General features: G+C 44.3%; 1 protein-coding gene across 1 annotated transcript in view; it reads right to left on the bottom strand.

Annotated features, from left to right (window-relative positions):
• Nucleotides 1–6,184, bottom strand: part of KCNQ5 (potassium voltage-gated channel subfamily Q member 5) — a 292,043-nt gene extending 285,859 nt beyond the window's left edge. Inside the window, exon 1 of the mRNA XM_088539909.1 lies at nt 5,814–6,184. Within this exon, the coding sequence (XP_088396035.1) occupies nt 5,814–6,181 (368 nt within the window). The 5' untranslated portion in view covers nt 6,182–6,184. The remainder of the gene's footprint in view (nt 1–5,813) is intronic.
• Nucleotides 6,185–20,451: the final 14,267 nt, after the last annotated feature.

A 20,451-nucleotide genomic window follows, 5' to 3' on the forward strand; every position in this document is an offset into this window, starting at 1 on the left:
AAAGTTTCTTAGCTCATTAAATTGTCTAGAACCTACTTCTGAAAGTATATCACACTAAGACCGTCTCACAGGCAATTAAAAACTTTCCAAATCTTCCCTGCATCCTCTGAAACTAACAGTCCTTGGAGATAATGCCCGCTTAATGCCACATTAGGCACTCACCAATTGTCCAAATCCTGGACCCTGGACATTTGCTTGCTATTCCAAGCAAAATTTTCACTGCATGAGGCCACAGAAAGTGCATCAAGAGAACCCACATCATACAAGACCCTCAACAAGCAAGATAAGAAGTGTAATACCCAAGACTGGCACAGAAATTAAAACGTATCTAAGATTAGACTGTAAACCTCAATATAATGCTAACTGTATGATTTTTGCATGAGGAGAAAAGATTACAGCAAAAAGGCAAATATAAAGGAAGTTCTAAACTCATTTCTTGGGCAAAGATGCAGAAGAGAAGAAGACCCTAACCATTCAGCTAGCACATTTATTTTTAAATTCCAAATTGAAGAGCTGATCTGATATACGATTTATGTTTGCAATCACACACATGATTTATAGTTCCATTTCAGAACCAACCATCATGACCACTACAAAAAAAGCCCATATGCATGGACTTTCACCAGCCCATGTGTGGGGATTAGGTGACTCTTTCTCAAAGTACTGGATCTTTCTAGGATCACATGTATTGTTGAATCAGAAAAGAAAGGCCGTCATGGAAGAGCACACTTACTAGGCCAAACCTGAGAAGATTATAAAAGCAAAACAGTATTTTACTAAGATAAGTAAAGAATATTTCTTAGACATGTTACACATCTGATATTTATCTACTAAAAATCCTGGTGAAACAATAGCTCTCCAGTTAAAAAAAAAGAGGAAATTGCATGTTATTATATATGTAACACGTATATATTATATGTGCATATATTATCACACATGCCTATGACAGGGCTCCAGAAGAAGACTGTTCTTCATGAGCAATGCCAGGACAAGAAAAGGAAAACTGCTGGTGCCCATTTCGTCTTCTCTACTGAGCACAGAGAACGCACCGCAATTTTAGAGACTGCTGTATTTCTGTCTCTATGGTTAGTGCACAGCACCTAAGACATCCAATACAAGAAAACAGAGGGAGCGAATGTAAAAAAAAAAAAAAAAATCCAAGTAAGAGAAAAGCAGAGCACTCCATCTTGTGCAGATGAGACCCCTCAATACGGGCTGAAAAGTCACATTTGGGGAGCAGCCCACCTGAAAAGGGCTTTGGGACTATCTTGGACACCAGGCTGAGTACAAGCCAACAACATGCTCTCATCAGAAATACGGCAAAGGGTCTACTGATGAAGAAGCCAAGATCTTCTTGCTAGTGCCAGGCAGCTCAAGCAGGAACGATGACCACAAACTGTCCTGGGGAGTTCAGGCTGGCCAAAAAGACCAAAACATCTTTTGCAACCAGAGGGGAGTACAAGTTCTGGATGGGGGTTACCCAGAGAGGCTGGGGGACCTCCATCCTTCAGAGTTCTCAAGCCCTATGGTGACAAGGCCTAGTTGACCACACTGAGGGTAGTGTGTCTCCAAATGGGCCTCACGATCTCCAAACAACATTTAAAATGAGAAATATGCATACATATGAAATCATGGAGTGCCTGAGATGAGACAAGATGATACAGATTTACACTGAAGTGAGTCTAACTATTTACCATGATTCACTGTCACTTGCTGAAAGAAAACGCTTACTGAAATTTAGGTGACACATGAAAACATTTTAAATTTTTACCTTCTCCGTAACCTAGTACGATTTACTTTGCCATATCATTTATGTTGTCAACATCATTGTTATTTGTAAATATGCTATCTAATGTAAACACAAATACAGTTTTATTTTACCAGCATAAGGCCATAACTCTGAAAGGGTACCTGAAAAGAGGAATAGCTTTGCTCTACTCACAGAGTGCTAGGAGCTACTACAGTAGGTACCTTGAGCTGGACAAAATAGAATGATAAAAGCATGTATACACTTTCTGATAGTAGGAGAAAAAAAAAAAAAAAAGCAAGTATTTAGGTTGTTGCACATACTGCTTTTTTAAATAAGAATGTGGAACCTCCCCCATTAGACCAACGGCACAGCATGATCCAGCACCATTAGCTCAGATGCAAAGAAACTGCCATTCAGTAGCCATCTGGCCATTACTAAACTATGCCTGGAAAGCAAATTTGGATAACTGAAATGGCTAGTTAAATCCTCGGTGGTCTCATCAGATTTTCTCGCAAAATTGTTTTCCAGCCTTTTCTATGAAGAACGCAGAAGAGTCATCCCGGGTCGTTATATTATCTAGACATGATACCTAGTAAGGACCAATAGAGGATGCCCACAGACACATCTCAAAACGGGTCATGCAATGTGACACTGTCCTGGCTCTCTCATCCAGCCCTCCTCATGTTGTGATTCAGAAGCTTCCAGAGCAAAGGTGGTGGCTTTGCAACACAAGGGACTACAAACTTAAAGGCTTTTTGTATGGAATATATGATAAAGAATTCAGTAAAAAACAAAAAACAGAAACTTTGTTACTCCTGAAATAAATCAAATTAGGAAACTTATGCAATTAATTATACTATAAGCAGTATCAAAGAGCAGTATTGTTTTCTGAACAGCCCAGGTCATCTCTTTTTCAGAATGTCACTTAAGGCTAAAAGGAGTACAAAATCCTTATGACAGTTGAAGATGAAACCCAGAGTTAACCCTGCAACAAATCTGGAATTCCCCTTTGATCAGTTGAAGGCAATGTCATGGTATTTGTTCTACATCCTTATCAAACCAAACGGCCAAAAAAACTAAGTAAACAGCAGGAGCAAAAAAGAAATCCTGTGACATCCCAAGAAGATCCCTTAAAAAGTCACAGCATCCCAGTGTTTTAATGTACGTGCGCATGTTAAGTATGCGCGTACTCTGTGCGTATGTGATGTGGTGTGGCATAAATATTTTACTAGCAAGAGTTTAAGTTACTGACTCATTACTCACAAATGGTATGAATGTTCTTTTCTGATTTTATAAGTGTTCATATTTTAAGTGTTCCTAAATGATTAAGAGCAGAAGACTGTGGTATTTGAAAAGCAGTTTTTCAAAAACTTGCAGCAAAGATCTTAGCTTTCATCAGGGCTTCTATGCAACGAGCTACTGAGGTGCACAGAAGGAGCCAAGAAACGTGTAATTTATGGCTCTCCTACCCAGCATAATCATAGTGAAGTCAAAGGCCTGTGCTCAAGAGTAAACACCCAAGCCAGTAGCAGAAGTTCGCAGCGCAGCTGTCTTTCCCAGCATTTTGCAAGTTTATGTTTACAAATAAACTAACAAATTGATTTCTGACTGTAGGTCACAACACTCATTCCTTAGATGGCTGCTCTGTTTTTTTTATTTTACTTTTTTTCCTTGTTCAAGAGGACAAAAAGCCAAAAAAAAAAAAAAAAAAAAAAAGAGCGTGAGTACACACAATTCTCAACTCCAAAGTGCTTTTCCCTATGGAAATGAGAAAGGAAAATATGTTTTTTATTAGTTAATGCTGCTGAAGTCCCTCATTCTTCTGTTCAAAAACAGACATGCAAAACCTAAATAAATTTATATATCTTAAACATTTAAATTGAAACTCCAAAGGCAAACAGGTTATTTCAACTTGCGTATCAGCTAGCTTCATTTCAGGAGAGCAGGAACCTAGACCAAGCCTTAGAGCTCACAGCCCTGCAAGAGACACACGGAGCTACCAGGGCTCTAATCTGACCAGAAACCGCTTAGCAAAGGTGGGAGCAGACGTCTCAGTCGCCCACTGAGGAATGCCTTGGAACACTTAAGTGTTTCAACACTTACCGATAGATTTGTCTTTTTTTAGATTTCTCTACAAAAACATATTTTTTCAGAGGTTGTGGCTGAATCAGGTGGAAAGAAATGAGTCCGCAACAGCAGAAGTACTATATAAACATTTGTGGTCACTAATTCAGAATGATACAACTACACTAAAAACGTCTTTTACAACAGCAACCAAGCTGGCCCAATTGACATCCACCAGAATCTGAAGTGTCCACTTGAAATGCACCTTAAAAACAGGGAGCTGTAGCAGTGACAGATTCTTAAATGTAGTATTATTACTAGGTGCCTCTCTATTACAGTATTTAAAGCTCTTTCACACTGATCTGCTCAGATAAAAGATATAATGTTGGCATTTACAGCTGCCAAAATTGCCATTTGCAATTAAAAATTAAAATTGGCACTTCTTCTATGCAGGCAATTATCTAAACGCAGCTGGCGATCTTCCTTGTTTACAGTGCTGCTGTGTCATGACTTCGCTCTGTTTGGAATTTTTTTGATTGTTTTTGGAAAGTTTAAACTTCTCAACTTTATTTCCCTCTTGAATTTTATTTGTTTCAATTTTCATCATGCTCGCAGGTCCAAAGCTACAATTACAGATTCTACATGGCAGCTTAAGATAGTGCTGTAAGACAGTCCTTAGCAAATACTTCAGTGGCTTTCACATCAAGTGATATCTAGTCCATAGGATACAGGAATCAGCTGTTAAGAACCCAAAGAGCAAAACGTACCAAATAAAGGTCTTCCAAGAAATAAGTTCTATTTGTAAGCGTAGATTTTCACAGTGGAATAATAGAGTAAGCAGCTGTACTGAGAGGGCAAAAACCTCCTTTCACCGAACAAAATAAAACATTAAGTATATTTCTACTGTTTATCATCTATAGCAATTTTGATCTACTAAGTAAATCTATCCATGAAGTATCTCATTAATCACACTGCCACGTTCTTGGCAAAATATTCCTTCAGCTATAAAAACTGTTATTAAAGTAGGGTTTGGGGATTCCCCTGCTGCTGGGAGAAGAGCACTCTTGGTGTTATCAAGCAGAGCTTTTAGGGGTTAGCTGCCTTTTTAGCCAATCTGCTGCAACCAGTAGTTCAGCAAGTGTCATGGGAAAGGCAGCTTACGTGCAGCAAACCAGCTAAACCCTCCATTCACTTCACGATGCATTTTCTATGGTCAAACACAGAAACACTCTGGATGAGACTGAAGATCAATTCTCTCCACCTTAACGATAATTAAATCTACCCTGCTCCTCCCGGACTTCATTGCCACGCTTTAATCTAGGGCTGTGATGTGCTGTGGCCACCAACGCAGCCACAGGCTGCCCTGCCGTGAGCAGCATCCGATCACAGGGGCTTTAAAGTTGGGCCTTTCTCCTGACTACTGCCAAGCCCCGCGACACCCGCAGCCCTCACTGTATGGGAGCAAAGCACCAGAGGCCGTGCAGATGGGCACCTAGATGCCTCTGCTCACCTCACTCTCTCACCAGAAATAAACGAGCACAAGTTTCACCCTGCGATGGCCACAAGGCTCTTTGGAGAGCAAGTGCGACCGCATGCGCGTTTCAGCCGCCTGCTCTTTGGGAGCGAGGACAGCATCCTCACCCCAAAGGAGGTTAAAACGGGCTAAAACACCAAGGAACACAGAAACGACCAGCACCGGCCGCAAGGAGAGCCACCTGTTCCCCAAGGCGCACGGGGCTGCCCGCCCGTTTACCCGGCGCTGGCCCAAGGACGCCCCGGCTGCAGCTGCGGCTCGCGCGGGGGCGGCCGCAGCCTCGGCCCGCGGCGGGAAACACGCGTGGGGTGGGGGGGGGGGGGCGCCGGGAAGCGGCCCGCCCGACGGCGCGGCGCCTCGAGGCGGCGGGGACGGGCGCTGCGCAGCCCGGGGAGCGCGGCTCGCAGGAGGAGGAGGAGGAGGAGGAGGAAGGGCACAGGTGCGCGCCGCGCGGCTCGTACTCACACGAAGGCGTGGTAGACGAAGGCCCATCCGCGGGGCCGCTCGAGCACGTTGTACAGGTAGTTCTGGAGCCGGCGGTACTTGGCGTTCCTGCGGCAGCTCTGCGCGCCGCTGTACGAGAGCGGCTTGCCCAGCAGGCTCATGCGGGCGCCCTGCTTGCCGCGGCGGCCCTCGCGCAGCCCGCCGGCGCCCGCGGCGGCGCCCGCGCCGGCCGTGCCCAGCAGCAGCAGCCCGTCCCCTCGGGCCGCCCTGCCCCGGCCCGACTCCACATCCTTCATGCCCGCCGGGCGCCCCGCCGCGCCGCTCCTCACCCAGAGCGCCGCGGAGCCGCCCTCGTCGCCGCCGCCGCCGCCGCCGTGGTTGCGGGGCATGGCATCACCCCGCGCGCCGCGGCCGAGCAGGGCGCGCGCGGCGGCGGCCACGCAGCGCGCGGCGGCGGCCCGCAGCGGGCAGCGGGGCGGGCGGAGGGCGACGGTGTCCGGGCGCGCGCGGGCCACTTTGCTCGCTCGCCGCGGGCCGGGCGGCGGCGCCCCCCCCCCCGCCGGGCGCGCGCCCCGCCGCCGCCCGCGGGCCCCGCAGCGCTGGACGGCGCCGAGGGCGGGCGGGAGGTGCGGGCGGCAGCGCCGGCCGCCGCCGCCCTCCCGCGGCCGGGCGGCGCGGAGCGCGGCCGCGGGCTAGGCGCGCGCGCGGGCGATGTCCATGTAAGTCCGCGAAAGTAGCACGAGGGCGGCGAGTCTCAGCGGCGGCTCCGGCGGCGGGGCAGGGCGCGCGCGGCGGCTCCTCCGAGCGGGTCCCGGCGCTGGGGGCGGGCAGCGCTCCGTGCCGGGCTCCGTGCCGGGCTCCTCGGCGGCTCCCGCGGCGAGGTGCGCGCGGGGAGCAGCGGCGCGGGCGCTCGGTGCGCGCAGCAAAGCGAGGCTCCCCCTGCTGAGGACGGGCGTCCGGCTCCCCGGCGCATCAAACGCATCAAGGTGAGAGTGCAAAAAAACAGAAGAGGAAAAACACTAAAAACAACCCTAACGTCCCCAAATTAACAGTAATTAACAGCAACTAGGCACTCCCCCGCAGCCCCGGCCGCTCGGCCAGGCGCGCGCGGAGCCGGCGGGCGCAGCGGGAGCCGCGCGCGCTTTGGGCGCCGTTTATTGCCCGAGCTCGGCGGGCGCCCCCCCTCCTGCCGGCGCCCCCCCGCGCCCGGCGCCGCCGCCCGCCGCCTCCCGTGACGCTCCGGCCGCCCCGCCCCGCGGCCCCGCGCGCGGGGGGGCCCCGGCGCCGCCGTCGGGGCGCGCGTGGCCCGGGGGGGGGGGGGCCGCGGGGCTGCGCCTTCCCGTCGGGGACAGCGATGCGGCCCCCCGAACCCGCTGGGAATGGGCGAAGTCTGGGGGTTCCTGAGCTCGCGCGCCTCCTTTGCGCCCCACGCGTGTCCCCAGTGCCCAGGGGGCACGGGAGTGGCCGCCACTTGTCTTTAACCAGCGCGTTTCCTCCTCCTGCTCCCCTCGTGGCACTTCATCACCCTGCGAAGTGGAGCTTTGCAGCGTGAGCGCCGGCGGCTTCGCACGCGCCGCCAAACGGGACAGCGCACGTGTCAAAACAAGCGTGGAGGAGCCGCTGGAAGTCTCCACAGCAACCCCGTTAATATTTAAGCTTTCCAGGAGCCCGTATCTGCTGCTCTTTCTTTGCATTGGAAATTGGGTTAGTTAATCCTTCATTTACGACTTGTTTGCATTTCTGTGTTTTGATATGCAAGTGTTTATAGTCTCTTCAGTTTTTCTCATCCCCCAAGTACCCATATGGGGCTGAACGCACATAGCGCGTCCTTGCGCATCAGCCGTGCTGTGGTCGCCATGCTTGGGTTTGCACTGGGCCGCCCGGATGGCTACACACGTTCCCCGGAGCTAAACCGGGCAGCGCTCGCGCCGGCTCCGCTTTGTCCAGGAGCCTCATGAAGTGGCCATGGCTGGGCAATTCCATCTCCCGTGGGCTTCCTGGAGCAGCGCACTCGTCCCAGGCATCGCTGCTGATGCAGCTTTAAACTGGGAAGTGTGAGCCGTAAACTACTGCAGCTACGGAGCACTTTTTCCCGATGCACTTTTTGCTATCCCTACAGAAATACTGTTATAATTCTGTGCCCTCTAGTGGTACTTGAAGTCATCTATTAATTTAAATAGTGAGGGCCGTAGCTTGTGAGCACAGACCGTAGGCTCATACTGCCATGTGGCCATACATCCCCATGCCTAGGGATACCTAGGAGCATACAGATATAATGCTGTCAGTGACAAATTAAGTATTTTATTTTACTGTCTGTGAACCACGGTGTTCTCCTGTAGTGTTTTATTAAATAATGCTGGTAAAAAGTATACATTATGAAAAGACTGATGGCAGTTAATGAAGTCCTTACTTCATTACATTCCTTACTCTACATTAATACGTCAGATAATCAGAGCGTGTGATATATTGGTCAAAGAGTGTGTAAGTGGTTAGCATTTGAATGCAGCTAACATCCTTTTGTTAGGCAGAAGACATATATTATGGAAACAGTTTTAGTGGCCCTCTAAGTGTTAATGCAATTCTTAATGCAAAACAAGGGTCTACACTTGTAGGGCAACAGATTTCCCAGCTAGTTTGGCTTCTGACTCTGTAACACCCATGGAGATGAGTCGTGTGAAATTCTAGCATGTCCTCAAAGCGCGGCATCGTCCTGGGTTCAGGTGTCAGTAACAGGATCCACTTCATGTAATGACCAAGGCAAGAACTTTCCAAGGAATCTGGACTCGGAGGTGCCTGCGGGTGCAGGACAACCCCCTTGCAGGTACCAAGTGAGAGGGCTACAGCGGGCGCAATGAGGGGGCAGCCACTGATGCACTTACTGCTAACGGCAACAACATTCCCTTCCTAAAATCACGCATCACATTTTAAGATCATGTTGCATTATTTCAAATGTATGCATTAAATGTTGCATATTTTAATTTATGGAAGGACCAGATGATATATCTAACTTTTTATTTTACTGGACTGTTACAAAATGTTGCATACGTTTAGGATTTTCAAGGTTTTCTTTCCAATACTTGGGATTATGTTGTCTGAAGTCAGAGGTTGTTGATTTCCACTTGAACAAGAGAAAGGAAATTATTTAAGTAGTACTGATATTCCCTCATTCGGTATTGATAATAGAATATGTTTCTACAACAATATGCAAAGTTCTCTTTTAAGGACATTTGCTAACTGAAATATTGGGGTTAGGAGTAATAGCAGTTAAAGCAGGCCTTCATAAAGGCTAAATTTGCACTTAAAGTATTTATTCTTATTAAGGTACTTAACAGTAATACACAAAAGCACTGATGTGATTGTAATGCAGGACTGACTGCAGCTTACTACATTAATGGAAGAGAAACCTTGTTAAACTGTTAAGAAAAAAAAAATGGTTGAGCTGAAAGGATGTAGCCAGAATTCACACAGTCTCAGCCCATGCAGCTCCACCAGATATGAGCTAGAATCCGTCCCACTCGAGTCAAGTTTACCTGTGTGTGTAGTTGCCAGAAGTCACAGTTGGATACTTAATCAGTTACTCAAAGTCTGCTGTGTGCTGCCTGCATCATTTAGTGCCCAAACGTGGGTTTAAAAAATCTCTTTGTGCCTCAGTTTCATATCTGTCACTGAGCGTAGGAGCAACTCATTTTTGGAGGTGTTGCTAGCATAAATTGAACATTGTAAGACATAGTGCTATGAAAAAATAAAAAAAAAAGAAAGAAAGAAAAAGGACTAGTACAAATCACATACGTGTAGTAGCTGTTTTACCCAGAAAGGCAGCTGAAGTGCTCACTGGAGGGCCTTGGTAACTATGATTTGCAAAGGTCAGTTTACCATGGTATCATGTTTTGAGTTCATTTAAGTTCCTTGTGAATAAGCTATTTTTGTGTTACATAATACTGTGAGATATCACATACACTCTAGTTTTGCATCTCTCTGTAAGATTTTGACCTTTCCATCTAATTATATAGAGGAAGCTGAGTACACGACAGTCAGGAATAAGTTTTCAAATCACTTAGGTGTTAGGAACAATTCATTTGGTATGTGCAACTGTTGTGTGGCCTTGTGATATATGACTTGCATCTCCAGGAAACCCCAAATGAGTCATCATTATTGCATAATAAAACACCAGCAAAATGGCAAACGAGGTGAAGAGCATGGCAGGATGCATATTACAAGCTGTCTAGCCAGTGCGTGCAATACCATAGCAGCTCTAACAGGACTCCGAGTTTATCACGTTGGGGTATTTTTCTGCCATGTTCTTTTCATAGAAACGAAGGAATCAAGACTATCAGTAGCATGAGGCATTGTGTACACAGAAAAGCACTGCCTGACCTTCCCTGTGCCTCCATCGGGAAAGCCCTCAGCATCGGCCTGGAGGGAGCACTTCCACAAGAAACTCAGTTTCAACATCCCTTCAGGTATTGACCTTGATGTTAGACAACGTTGATAATTCTGAGTAAGCCTTGTCTCCACAAAGAGCTCTACTGAGATGAGGCTTTCCCTTCAAGTAGGCTGTAGCTGTCATTGGTAAGCACTCAGGGTTACTAACAAGCTCAGGCCACCTTTTAATCCAAGCACAGGAAGCGAATGGCTCCCTCTCTCAGTACCTCTTCCCTTTTCCCTCTTGGCTGGAAGTATGCCCAAAATGGCTCTGGCTGGTTTAGAACATGGGTAAACACCACGACTAGTTTCCAACTGTCTGCAGAGAGCCCTGTACTCTGCCCCTTTGACTTGGACTGTACCAGCCCTGCTTAGTAGGACTATTCAGCCTCCTGCCCTTTCCACGCCAAGCTTGGGGCAGCAGTTCCTGGCCTTGCTTTCCATGCAAAATGTTCATTTTGCCTCCTGACATCTAGTATTTCCTCTTACTCTTATCAGATATTCTTCATTGATAAGGGAATGAATTGCTTCTATTAATTCCTATTTAACTAAATATCTAAACAGTACTCGCTGTTAATAAGGCATGGTTGTCCCTTCCATCATGTTCAGCCTCCAATGCTGCATCTCCATAATTCTGTTCTCCTGTTCTTCACTTTTACTGTATTTTATCCCTTTTTTACCCCTCTATTATTTTGTAGTACTTTTCTTTCCTGCATTCAAAGTGTCCTTATTCTGTGATTCAGCTATCTGAGCAAACAATCTTGTGCCAGAACAAGAACATATGTCTTTAATGGTGGCAACTCTGCCACGGCAGTGAAATCTGTTCCACAGACCTTTCCACTCTGCAATGTAGTGACACCAAAGCAATTACTCCATTTTGAAGGAAAGACATGACTCTGTGCTGTGAACAGCAAAGCAGTTTGCCATACAAGTCCTTAAATATAATAGAATCTAAAATATTATTTTTGAATTAAAAAGTTTCACTTCTCAAAATATTTAGACTTTTCTAAATTATATTCCCCTAACTACATACCAGTTTTCAGGTAAACATGTCACTTGAAAGCAGTAGTGTTTAGTACAGCCTTTTGTAGCCAAATACAGTCTCTAAGTAAGAAAGTGAAATGTAGAACTGTAGGATATTTTCTTCAAAAACACTTATTATCAAGGAGAAGAATGCAACTTGGCTAGCGTGCAAGTAGTCAATTCCTTCCAGCAGGCATAGTAACAACCTGGAGTAGGCCTACTGGAAATCTAGTAAGGTCAAAATATTGACAGATCTGTAGATAAAACAGACTCAACCCGAAATAAAAAAAAAAAATCCCAAGAAAAAAAAATCACCAAATTAAAATTAATATCAAACTTGAAATAGGACAGAAATCTTTGGATCTTAAATCTTTGGATCTTAGTGATGGACACTTGGGCATTTTGGAGGAAGACATTCTTCTGTGGGGTTTGCAATGTATGAGACAAATAAAGATTTCTGCTTTGGATTTGGGTTTGGTTTCTTTGGGCATGGAAGAATATTCTGCAGAAACCCAGCTTGAACTTTGAGTTATGAAAGATGCAGATGCTGCAGTGCGTTTGTTTAGACGTTGTTAAGAAGCAACAATACATAGTCTTAATTTATGTGATAGGTCATCTGGATATGTTTGTCTGTAACTGGAAGAAGACAGTTTATGATATTTTGATATACCTTATCATGACCTTTATGACCTGGAGTATAGTGACCTCCATTTTTCAATAAAAATAGAACTTTTGGCAAACTCCTTCCCTCTCTCCTTGGATTTCTTCCATTTGAACTGTAGGAGCTGTAGTTCTGAGAATTCCTACATTGCTGTGGTCTAATCTTTAAGATTTTTTTTTTGACATAAATATTTCAGAATGGTCTAAAATTTTTCTTCTGAAAGTACCTAGAAGCTCATCAGTCTACAGCTGAGCCAGCTGGACAGTAATTTGTATTTATGCTGTTTGTTTGCACAGACTACGCCTTTCTCCGCATACTTGGCCTGAGAGATTGATCAACAAAATGTCTAACATGGTATGATTGATTTCTGTTGAACTAAGCTAAGAAGCAATATTAGGTCTTTCTCTTGCACCTTCCTCTTTTAAGGGAAAACTTAAGAGCAAGAGCAGCTATCAAAGATGTGGGAGATCAGGATTAAGAGCTCTACCCAGACCTTGCATTTCTCAGATCCTCAAGAGTATCTTCATCACGAGGCTCTTCTTACTCTGTAAGAAAATACAGCTGTGAGTATCATAACAGTCTTACTGGGCATCTCATTCCTTTCTCCTCAACATGACTATTTTGCATGAAATATTTAGAGGTAGCAGAGGGTCAGTTATCAGAAGGATTGCAAATAAAATGCTCCCGCACAGAAAAACTCTTGACTCTGAATGCCTCTAGATAAGGGAAACATGCTCATGCTTGGTCTCTAACCCAAATGAATCTAACAAAATCTCTGAAGAGTGGAATGGGAAGAGTCAACTTCAGGTGCTCGTAGGTCAGAGCGAAGGCTTCCTGGGTGTTCCTCCTGGGAAGCAGAGCGGCATGAGGCAATGGGGACCACCAAGCTACAGGGCAGTTGAATAGGTGCTGCTGGCAGCCTGGCTCTTGAGCAAGGAACATGGGCCAAGATGCGCTCGGTTGGCCTCTGGCCCCTTCATCAGGCTGCTTGCTCCATGCCTTAGCACCCGTGACTGCTATACACAGGCTCCTGTATGCCTTGTATGTTATTGAGATGGCTTCATTCCTAAAATAGCAGCTTGGCTTCTGCTGTCAGAGTGGGGATGCAAATTTTAGGGGCTAAAACACGGAGTTTCACGCTGTCTAAACCCTCTTATAAATAGAAGAGTGATTTAGTGTTCCCAGTAGTCATCAGCTGTTCATCTTGCATGCAAATGCTGCTGCATCTTATTCGCAACATAAAGACTGGACAAGGCTTTATTCTCAACATAAAGACTGGACTCAAAACTAGATGACTGTATTGCATACAGCCTGGAGGACTGTTCTTCCTTAGGGAATATGGTTTCTGCATTAGATGAGCAATCATGAACCTAACACACTAGTTTAAAATTTATAAAAAATACTGTCAGTTCCATTAAAAACCACAAAAATATGTGGCCTTTTTAATTCTGTGCCTGTTCAAATAGTTTGATAGCATCAATGATCCTCAGAGAATTTGAGGAAGATCTTGATGCCTTCTGAGGTACCCAAACAACCTGCTTATAACCAGGGTTGCACAAAATGTTGGAGCAACTATCAGCTCTGAAAGTGTATAAATCCATTGCTATATTAAAAACAACTACCTGTGGGAAAGCTTTTGCATTTTAAATTCCTTCTAAGACAAATAAGAAATACATACTTAGGGCTCTCCCTTTCTGCTACTGCATTCCTGTTAACTTCAGTGAGATTTATTCCCATCATTAGGAAAACATAAAAGCAGAGGGGAAAATGTCTAAGGTCAGTAGGGCTCTCTAACGCTTCTGCTTTATTGGATGAGTAATCAGATTCGATGGGAGCTGCTGGAAATACAATGCATCAGACAGGAATTGCTTAGGCTTCTACCTAAAGAGTTACTAATTTAACTTTAGTCACTCTTTTTTTAAATCTTGCCTTAAAGTGTGCATTTTAAAAATTTGCATCAGGAAAATATTAAAAACAAAGGAAAAAAAAGTTAAAAGGAGTACAGATGCTGTAATGAGGCCGTGAAACAGCAACAATAAGGTGACAAAGTTTGCCACAACAGGTAGACAAGAGTCATAAAAATGGGGAGTAAGATATTTGTAGAGAACAAATTGTGTTTTTTGTTGTTTTTGTTTTTCCCCGAACAGCTTAAATGGGTGATCTATAGCTCTCTTCCCAGGAAGGCTGGAAGTAGCAATTTTATTTAAAAGGAAGGATGAAAAAGAGTGTTGTGTGTCTGACGCTAACTTGTATTATGTTTCTACATACATCATTGTCTGCAAGGAAGCATATGAGCCAAAAAGGATCTTTAATATCATTGTGGGGTTAGAGACAGGACAATCAAATACTGGAGGCCAGATCTCCTAAAGGAGAACTTCCATGAAAATCAAGATGTACAAACTTGGACACAAGGCAAAAAAGCCAACCTTTTACCTGGAGAGTGGTCAGATACTGGTGCAGGTGTCCAGAGGGGTTGCAAAATCTCCAACTTTGGGGTTTTCCAATACCCAACAGGCCCCAAGCAACTTGGCTTAACTCAGCAGTAGCTGGGTTTGGGGTATGCTAGAGTAGCTGACCTCAAGAAGGTCCTTTCAACCTAAATTATTTGACGGTTCTAAGTAACCCAGGGCAATGAATACTTCATGACCTATTCCGTGAAATAAAAAACCTCTGATAAGTTTGACCTGGTCAATACTGTAAGGACATATAAGCACCCATCGCTGCTGGTATCCTGCCCCTGCTGCCATATCACCAGCCATAGGTGCAGGGGGCACAGGGTTGAAAGGGTAGTGGTGGGTTGAAGCATTAGCTCCTCTGATTCTCAAAAAAACGGGAGGATACTTCACAGAGACGGGAGAACAAGCCGAGCGAGACGCTGTGCCACGTTTTCTCTGAACGTAGCTGTGAGGAGCAGCACAGATTTCAGTGCCTGTCCTGCCCACAGTGTGGATGCCAGGGTCCTGCAGGCCAGTACTGCCCTTCTCCAGGCATCTCTCCTCTCATGAAAATCCTCTTTTCATCTCTTTCTTTTCCCCATGAGGTGGCTTGAACTTGGTTGCAATTTTTGAGCAGAATTTTTCTGTGTGGAGAGGCTTAGTTACAAATCTTTCCCCCTCACCTCCTGAATAGAACGGCAGCATTTCAAAAACTGGTATTTGGAGTAGTGATTTCAGATGCCCAGCATGATGGACCATTTTAAGAGTGCTTTGACAATCAGGTTTCTGTTAGCAATTTCCTATTAGAACATTGACGTAGTCCTTTCTGAAAGTCTCGATCTGCCTTTGCCTCTGGTTAATAGGACATTTACATTAAAACCATTTGTTTAACTTAAGCAGGAGTCAAATTCTGCCCTTATTTGCCTTATTCTTCCTGAAGATTGGTACTCTGCAAGGAGCTTCATTGCTTCCAACTGGGGAGCAGAGGAAAATACAGCTCAAGTTCAGGATGCCATAAATCCCTGGAATGAAAATTAAACAATATTATTAGCAACTTTCAGCAGGGTTTAAAATGTCGAAACTTAACCTTGCCATGTGGATCCCTATCACTTAACTTTAATGAGAAACCAGTAGCAGGAGAGTTTCCTATATCATGTGTGCAGTAGCTGCTGAAGAGAGATATGACATATTATCTAGACTGTTTTATGGAAGAAGCTATCTTATCGCTGCAATAAAGAGAGAAACTAGAAATTTAAACCATTATCTTCTAAAAGGTGAACTGTAAAACTGTGGTTGCAGAATGATTTCTACAGAACAGGGATTATGTACTGCAACCAAAACTCTTACACAGTTCAAAGAGAAACAATGGCTGAGAAGATAATTCTGGGTGATAAATAAAGGCAACCAACTACCTTCATAATTCAGTTGAAAATGGTTTTCACTGTTACTGTACTTCCTTTGTATTAGATACTGATAGCAAAACGAATCTTTTTCTCAGAAGTTTTCAGTGGAGCAGAAGTGAGAAATGGTTGAAAGCTCAGAGATGAGTGTTGTGGAACATTTCACAGAACACATTGTCTGGGGCCATAAACGTACAATTCAGCTCTAAAGTAAAATATATGATTGAAGTTGTTCTTTCCATTCACTGTCTCTTTCCATATTTAAATCACAACGATAAGAATCCCGCTCTGTTTCCAGAGCTCATCTTCTGCATTTGAGACTCGTGATGCAGTTCCCTGCTAAAGCAAACGAGCCGCAGAAAGTAACAACCCTTGTTGTGTTTGTTGTTGTCCACTTTGGTTGAGCATAGGGTGCGTTTCTGGCTGAGAGGGGAGCCGTGGTGATGCTTGCGATAGCTGCCAGAGAGGAACTCTGCTTCAGAGCCCACGTGTTGTTCAGTAGGGGCTTATTCCCAGCTACCAAAGAAACCGCAAACTCTGTTTTTTTCTTCTTTGCTATAATATTCACAGTCTTTCACATCTTGCCTTTGGCTGGGGAGACCTCCTGAAGGGATTGGGGTATGAAGGACCACACTAGCCACGAGCGGTGAGCTGCATCATGTACCCTTGCCTCCTCTCACACAATTCCCTGCTCTCCACGGACCCGCTGCATCTCCCCACTGGAGCCTGGCACTGGACCCCCAGTCCAGAGCCGCATGTGGCACCGGCACCGGCTCTGGGCCCAGCAGTCACCAGGGGGCACTGGCGTCCTGCGCCCCCTGCCAAATACCTCTCAGGAAGAATTGCCAAAATCTTAAGTTATTGCTAGGATCTTCTGAACATCTTAAGTTTATGCCGGCAACCCTGGTAGATGGTCCTTACATTGCTTTTCTCTTTCTTTTTGAGGTGTTTTATGTGTTTTCGGTGTGCCATTTTGTTATTGAACCTTAAATTTTGTATTTAATTGAAGTTAAATATAAGTTAAATGCAACTTTTAAATAACTGTTACAAGTCATTGCATAATAAGAGGATTAAGCTTTGCAGGAGCAACTGCTGAATGAAGTTTGTGCAATTAATATTCATTTAAATACGGGTGGTTAAGGTACTGGTCCAGATTTCTCATTATTTTTAGTTATTCCAGACTTTCATATAGCACACTTCTGCTTAAAAAGAGAAAGAATAAGGAAAGACCAGTGCCATGTTTTGTATTTTCTGACTGTTTGGTAGTGCCTCTTTAAGAATTATGAAAAAAACACCTTTTTACATATTTGACTGATTTGCATTTATTCTCTGACAGATTTTCTATTTTTTTCAGGAAGTCATGCATGTTCTATTTAAAAATTTGGCAATTTGGTGCAGTGATGTGCCGGCTATTCAATGATCGCAAGCGAGACTTGAACTTTCAAAGAGAAACACTCAGCCCTGTAATTTTGGGCTTCAGGCAACTCAGGAGTAACATGTTTTCGAGCAGGGGGGAGGGTATCATTGACAAGAAGAATGTCCCTTGAGCGCACAGAGACTTGTGGATTGACAGCTCCTCCTCACCTGCCCACTGCTGATGATTCATTTCAAGAAGGAAGAGGAAGGAAGTGGGGAAAAAGAGGCATAAAGGAGGTGCAAGATCAGTAGTGCTGTGCTACATCAGAAAAGATGAACTGTTGCAGCAGTTACCATGGCTCCGCTGCTCTGTTTGCTTCATACAAGATCCAGTAACACCTAACTTTTCTATATTGTTTTAATTGCTTCCCTTCGGAGAACATTTCCAGACTTTTTGCCTTTTTTTTTTTTTTCTTTCCCAGCCAAATTCTGGCTCTAAGTCTCCTCAAACTGATTACCGCAATGTTTTATTCATCACATGCACACTGTTTAAAAGCAGCAGAGAGGAAGGCAACAGAGCACTGGCGTTCTGGCTGGTGTTAGGCTGTGGAAACACAAAATCCTACACGCTTTCCAGGCTGTGCTGATCAGCTGTCACACTAGTGCATGCCATCAGATGCTCACAGTTACTTAAAATGAAACTGGCGGTTACTGGCGGTTTACAGATTTCACAAAAGACATGTGATGTGTAGGTAAGAAAGCTGTTCTGAGTTACGAATTTAATGTTTGCATGTAGTCCTCTCCACATTGCCTGTAGCCCTCATACTCCAAAGTGATCTAACAAAGATCAGCCTCAATGATTTGGAGTTTATTTAAATGCAGGTTACCAGACCACATTTATACCAGTAGCGTGTAGGAGATATTCTCCCACTAGGTTTTGATGTTTAAACTGTGGATAATTGTATTATTTACCCCAGTCATCAGACATATGCACTGGCCTTTGGAGCAACACTGCAAAGACAAAACAGCTGCACAGGTATTCCGTGTGGTTTCTCTCCAAAGAGAGAAATGCTCTGTCGTGCTATGTTTTTCCTTGGCTTCTGATGCAGTTATTTCAACGATGTGTTATAAAGCTTTGAAAAAGCAAAATGCTTAACAATGTATTGAATTTTTTGGGTTTTTTTTTGCATAAAATAAACATACTCTTCCATGGCTGATGCAAGTAGGGTTCTACCCCACTGTACCATCTTTAAATGTTTTTTCTTTATTACTTTATATACTGAAAAGTTCGCCAGTCTAAGTGAGCTTCTGGTATTGAATGGCTTTTTTTTTTTTTTTTGAGATTTAAATAAGAGAACTCCATATCAATTATTATTGCATATCTGTATATGCAAACAGTCTTGAGATCCATGATCCACGGATGCAACCACTAAAGGCAGCAGAAGCAGTGTTAACATGGCTGCTCTTCACCTCCTAAACCAGCCTGTAACCCTGTGACAACTCTTGAACATGCACAGCCAGCTCATATTGGCCATCTTAGGCCTCTAATCTTGAAGAATTGCTTAGAGGCATGGATTTTTTTCACTCCCAGCTACACAAAATTTCAATATCACATGTCAGTATTATAAAAATAAATGGTGTAATGCAAGTAGAATATTTCACTTGATTCTTTCCTCATCACACATGCTGTCACAAACTATTTGAAATGTGTTTTGCAGGAGGAAGCAGATGAATCCTGGGTGAGTGGAACGGGAGCAGATGATGCATGAAGGACGAGATCCTAAACTGTCCTTCTGGAGCCGCTGGGCGCCCCAAGGAGCTGCTTCTCCTTCCCGCTGGCGGCTCTGCAGCCCTCAGAGGGCAGGCGCTTCCCGAGCACACAGAAAAGCAAAGATGACACCTTCAGGAAATATCAGGAAGGGCGCATGATTAGAAGCACCCTCTCCAGCCCTCAGATTTTGGGAAATTTTGTGAACAGCATTCAGCAATTATCCTGATGCCCTTTGGTATTTACTAAGGTCAGGATTCTGCCTGACAGTTTCAGAAAACCTCAGGTAGGGGACATGGTAATGTGGTGCTCATTTTAGACGATGTCCCTTTTTAAAGGCTTGCAGAGCACAACAGGATTCAACCAGGTATTTTACTCCAATATAAGATCATCGGGTTTATCAGGCAGCAGCATCAATATAAATATTTGCTGGAGAAAAGATTTCCTCTGCAATATATTTATTAACAATTTATGGTGTAGGTTTTACAACATTTTAAATATTTTTTTTCTACTGGGACCGTAAGCCTCATTTAGTTTTATTGGGAACGCATGTCTTTGAGCTAGTTATTTAGCATTCAGAGAAGTGCAGTCATGATTTTTATGAAACCTCTTTTAATTTTAACTTTTTTAATTCATCGCTCCATATTTCTCTAAGCAGTATAATGCATTGCAGGGAAGACCTCCAATAGGAAACCTCTCCTCTTTCCTAAGCTAGCTGGGGACAGCATATAAAAGGAACTAAAAGCCTTAGCCAGTTTTGTCCTAGGACCTCAGCTTTAGAGTGAAAGTACTTTTATGGAGTGAAGTAGCAAGAAAAACTAATTCTTGGGTGAGAAAAGGGAAAACATTATGGAGAACTGTCAGAAGATTGTTTTCTAATTTAACTCTTGCTGATTTATCTTGAATGTGCAGTGTATGGAGGATACTACAGAGGAGGACACTACAGAAAATGCATTTGTTTGGCAGTAAGTCAATATTCTCTTATCAGCTTAGCCAAGAGTCTTCCTGAGTAAATCTGGGGAAGTTACATGACATGTCTAAGCCTCAGTTTCCAAACTCAAAAATCAGAGTAGTAATATTTTACTTGATAATGGTGTTATAATGATAGTCTCCTCAACTTTTCGAAGGCTGGTGCTGTGCTGCCTTTGATGGTTTAGAAGCCCGTGGTCAAGCATGTCGGCTCTTCATGAATATTAGAAAGCAGTGCAGTTTGCTTGTCACCTCCACCGGTTGCCACAGATGGCGCGAAACTGGCTCCCAGTTGGGAGAACTCAGACACCATCGGAGGCTGCTTAGCAAGGGAGATTTCTGTTCTGTTTGCCACTGTGCAAAATGGATCTCTTTTAACGCGTGGCTAAGGATAAAAAATTCAAACCACAAGGGTAAATCAATTAAATGCTCTTGTACCAAGTGTGTGTTTCTAATGGAACATTTTGTAGCATGTTATATTGCTTCACCATACTGGCAAATGGGTTATTATATACAACCAACCCGAATCCAGCTTAGTTACCCTGCAGATAATTTTAAAACACCTTAAAAATTAAAATGACTTAAAAAAAAACATGAAGCATTAGAGCACCGGTTAAAAAAAAAA

This window comes from Tinamus guttatus, unplaced genomic scaffold, assembly GCF_059628265.1.
Source record: "Tinamus guttatus ecotype Peru unplaced genomic scaffold, ASM5962826v1 Tinamus_guttatus_pri_ptg000051l, whole genome shotgun sequence".
NCBI lineage: Eukaryota > Metazoa > Chordata > Aves > Tinamiformes > Tinamidae > Tinamus > Tinamus guttatus.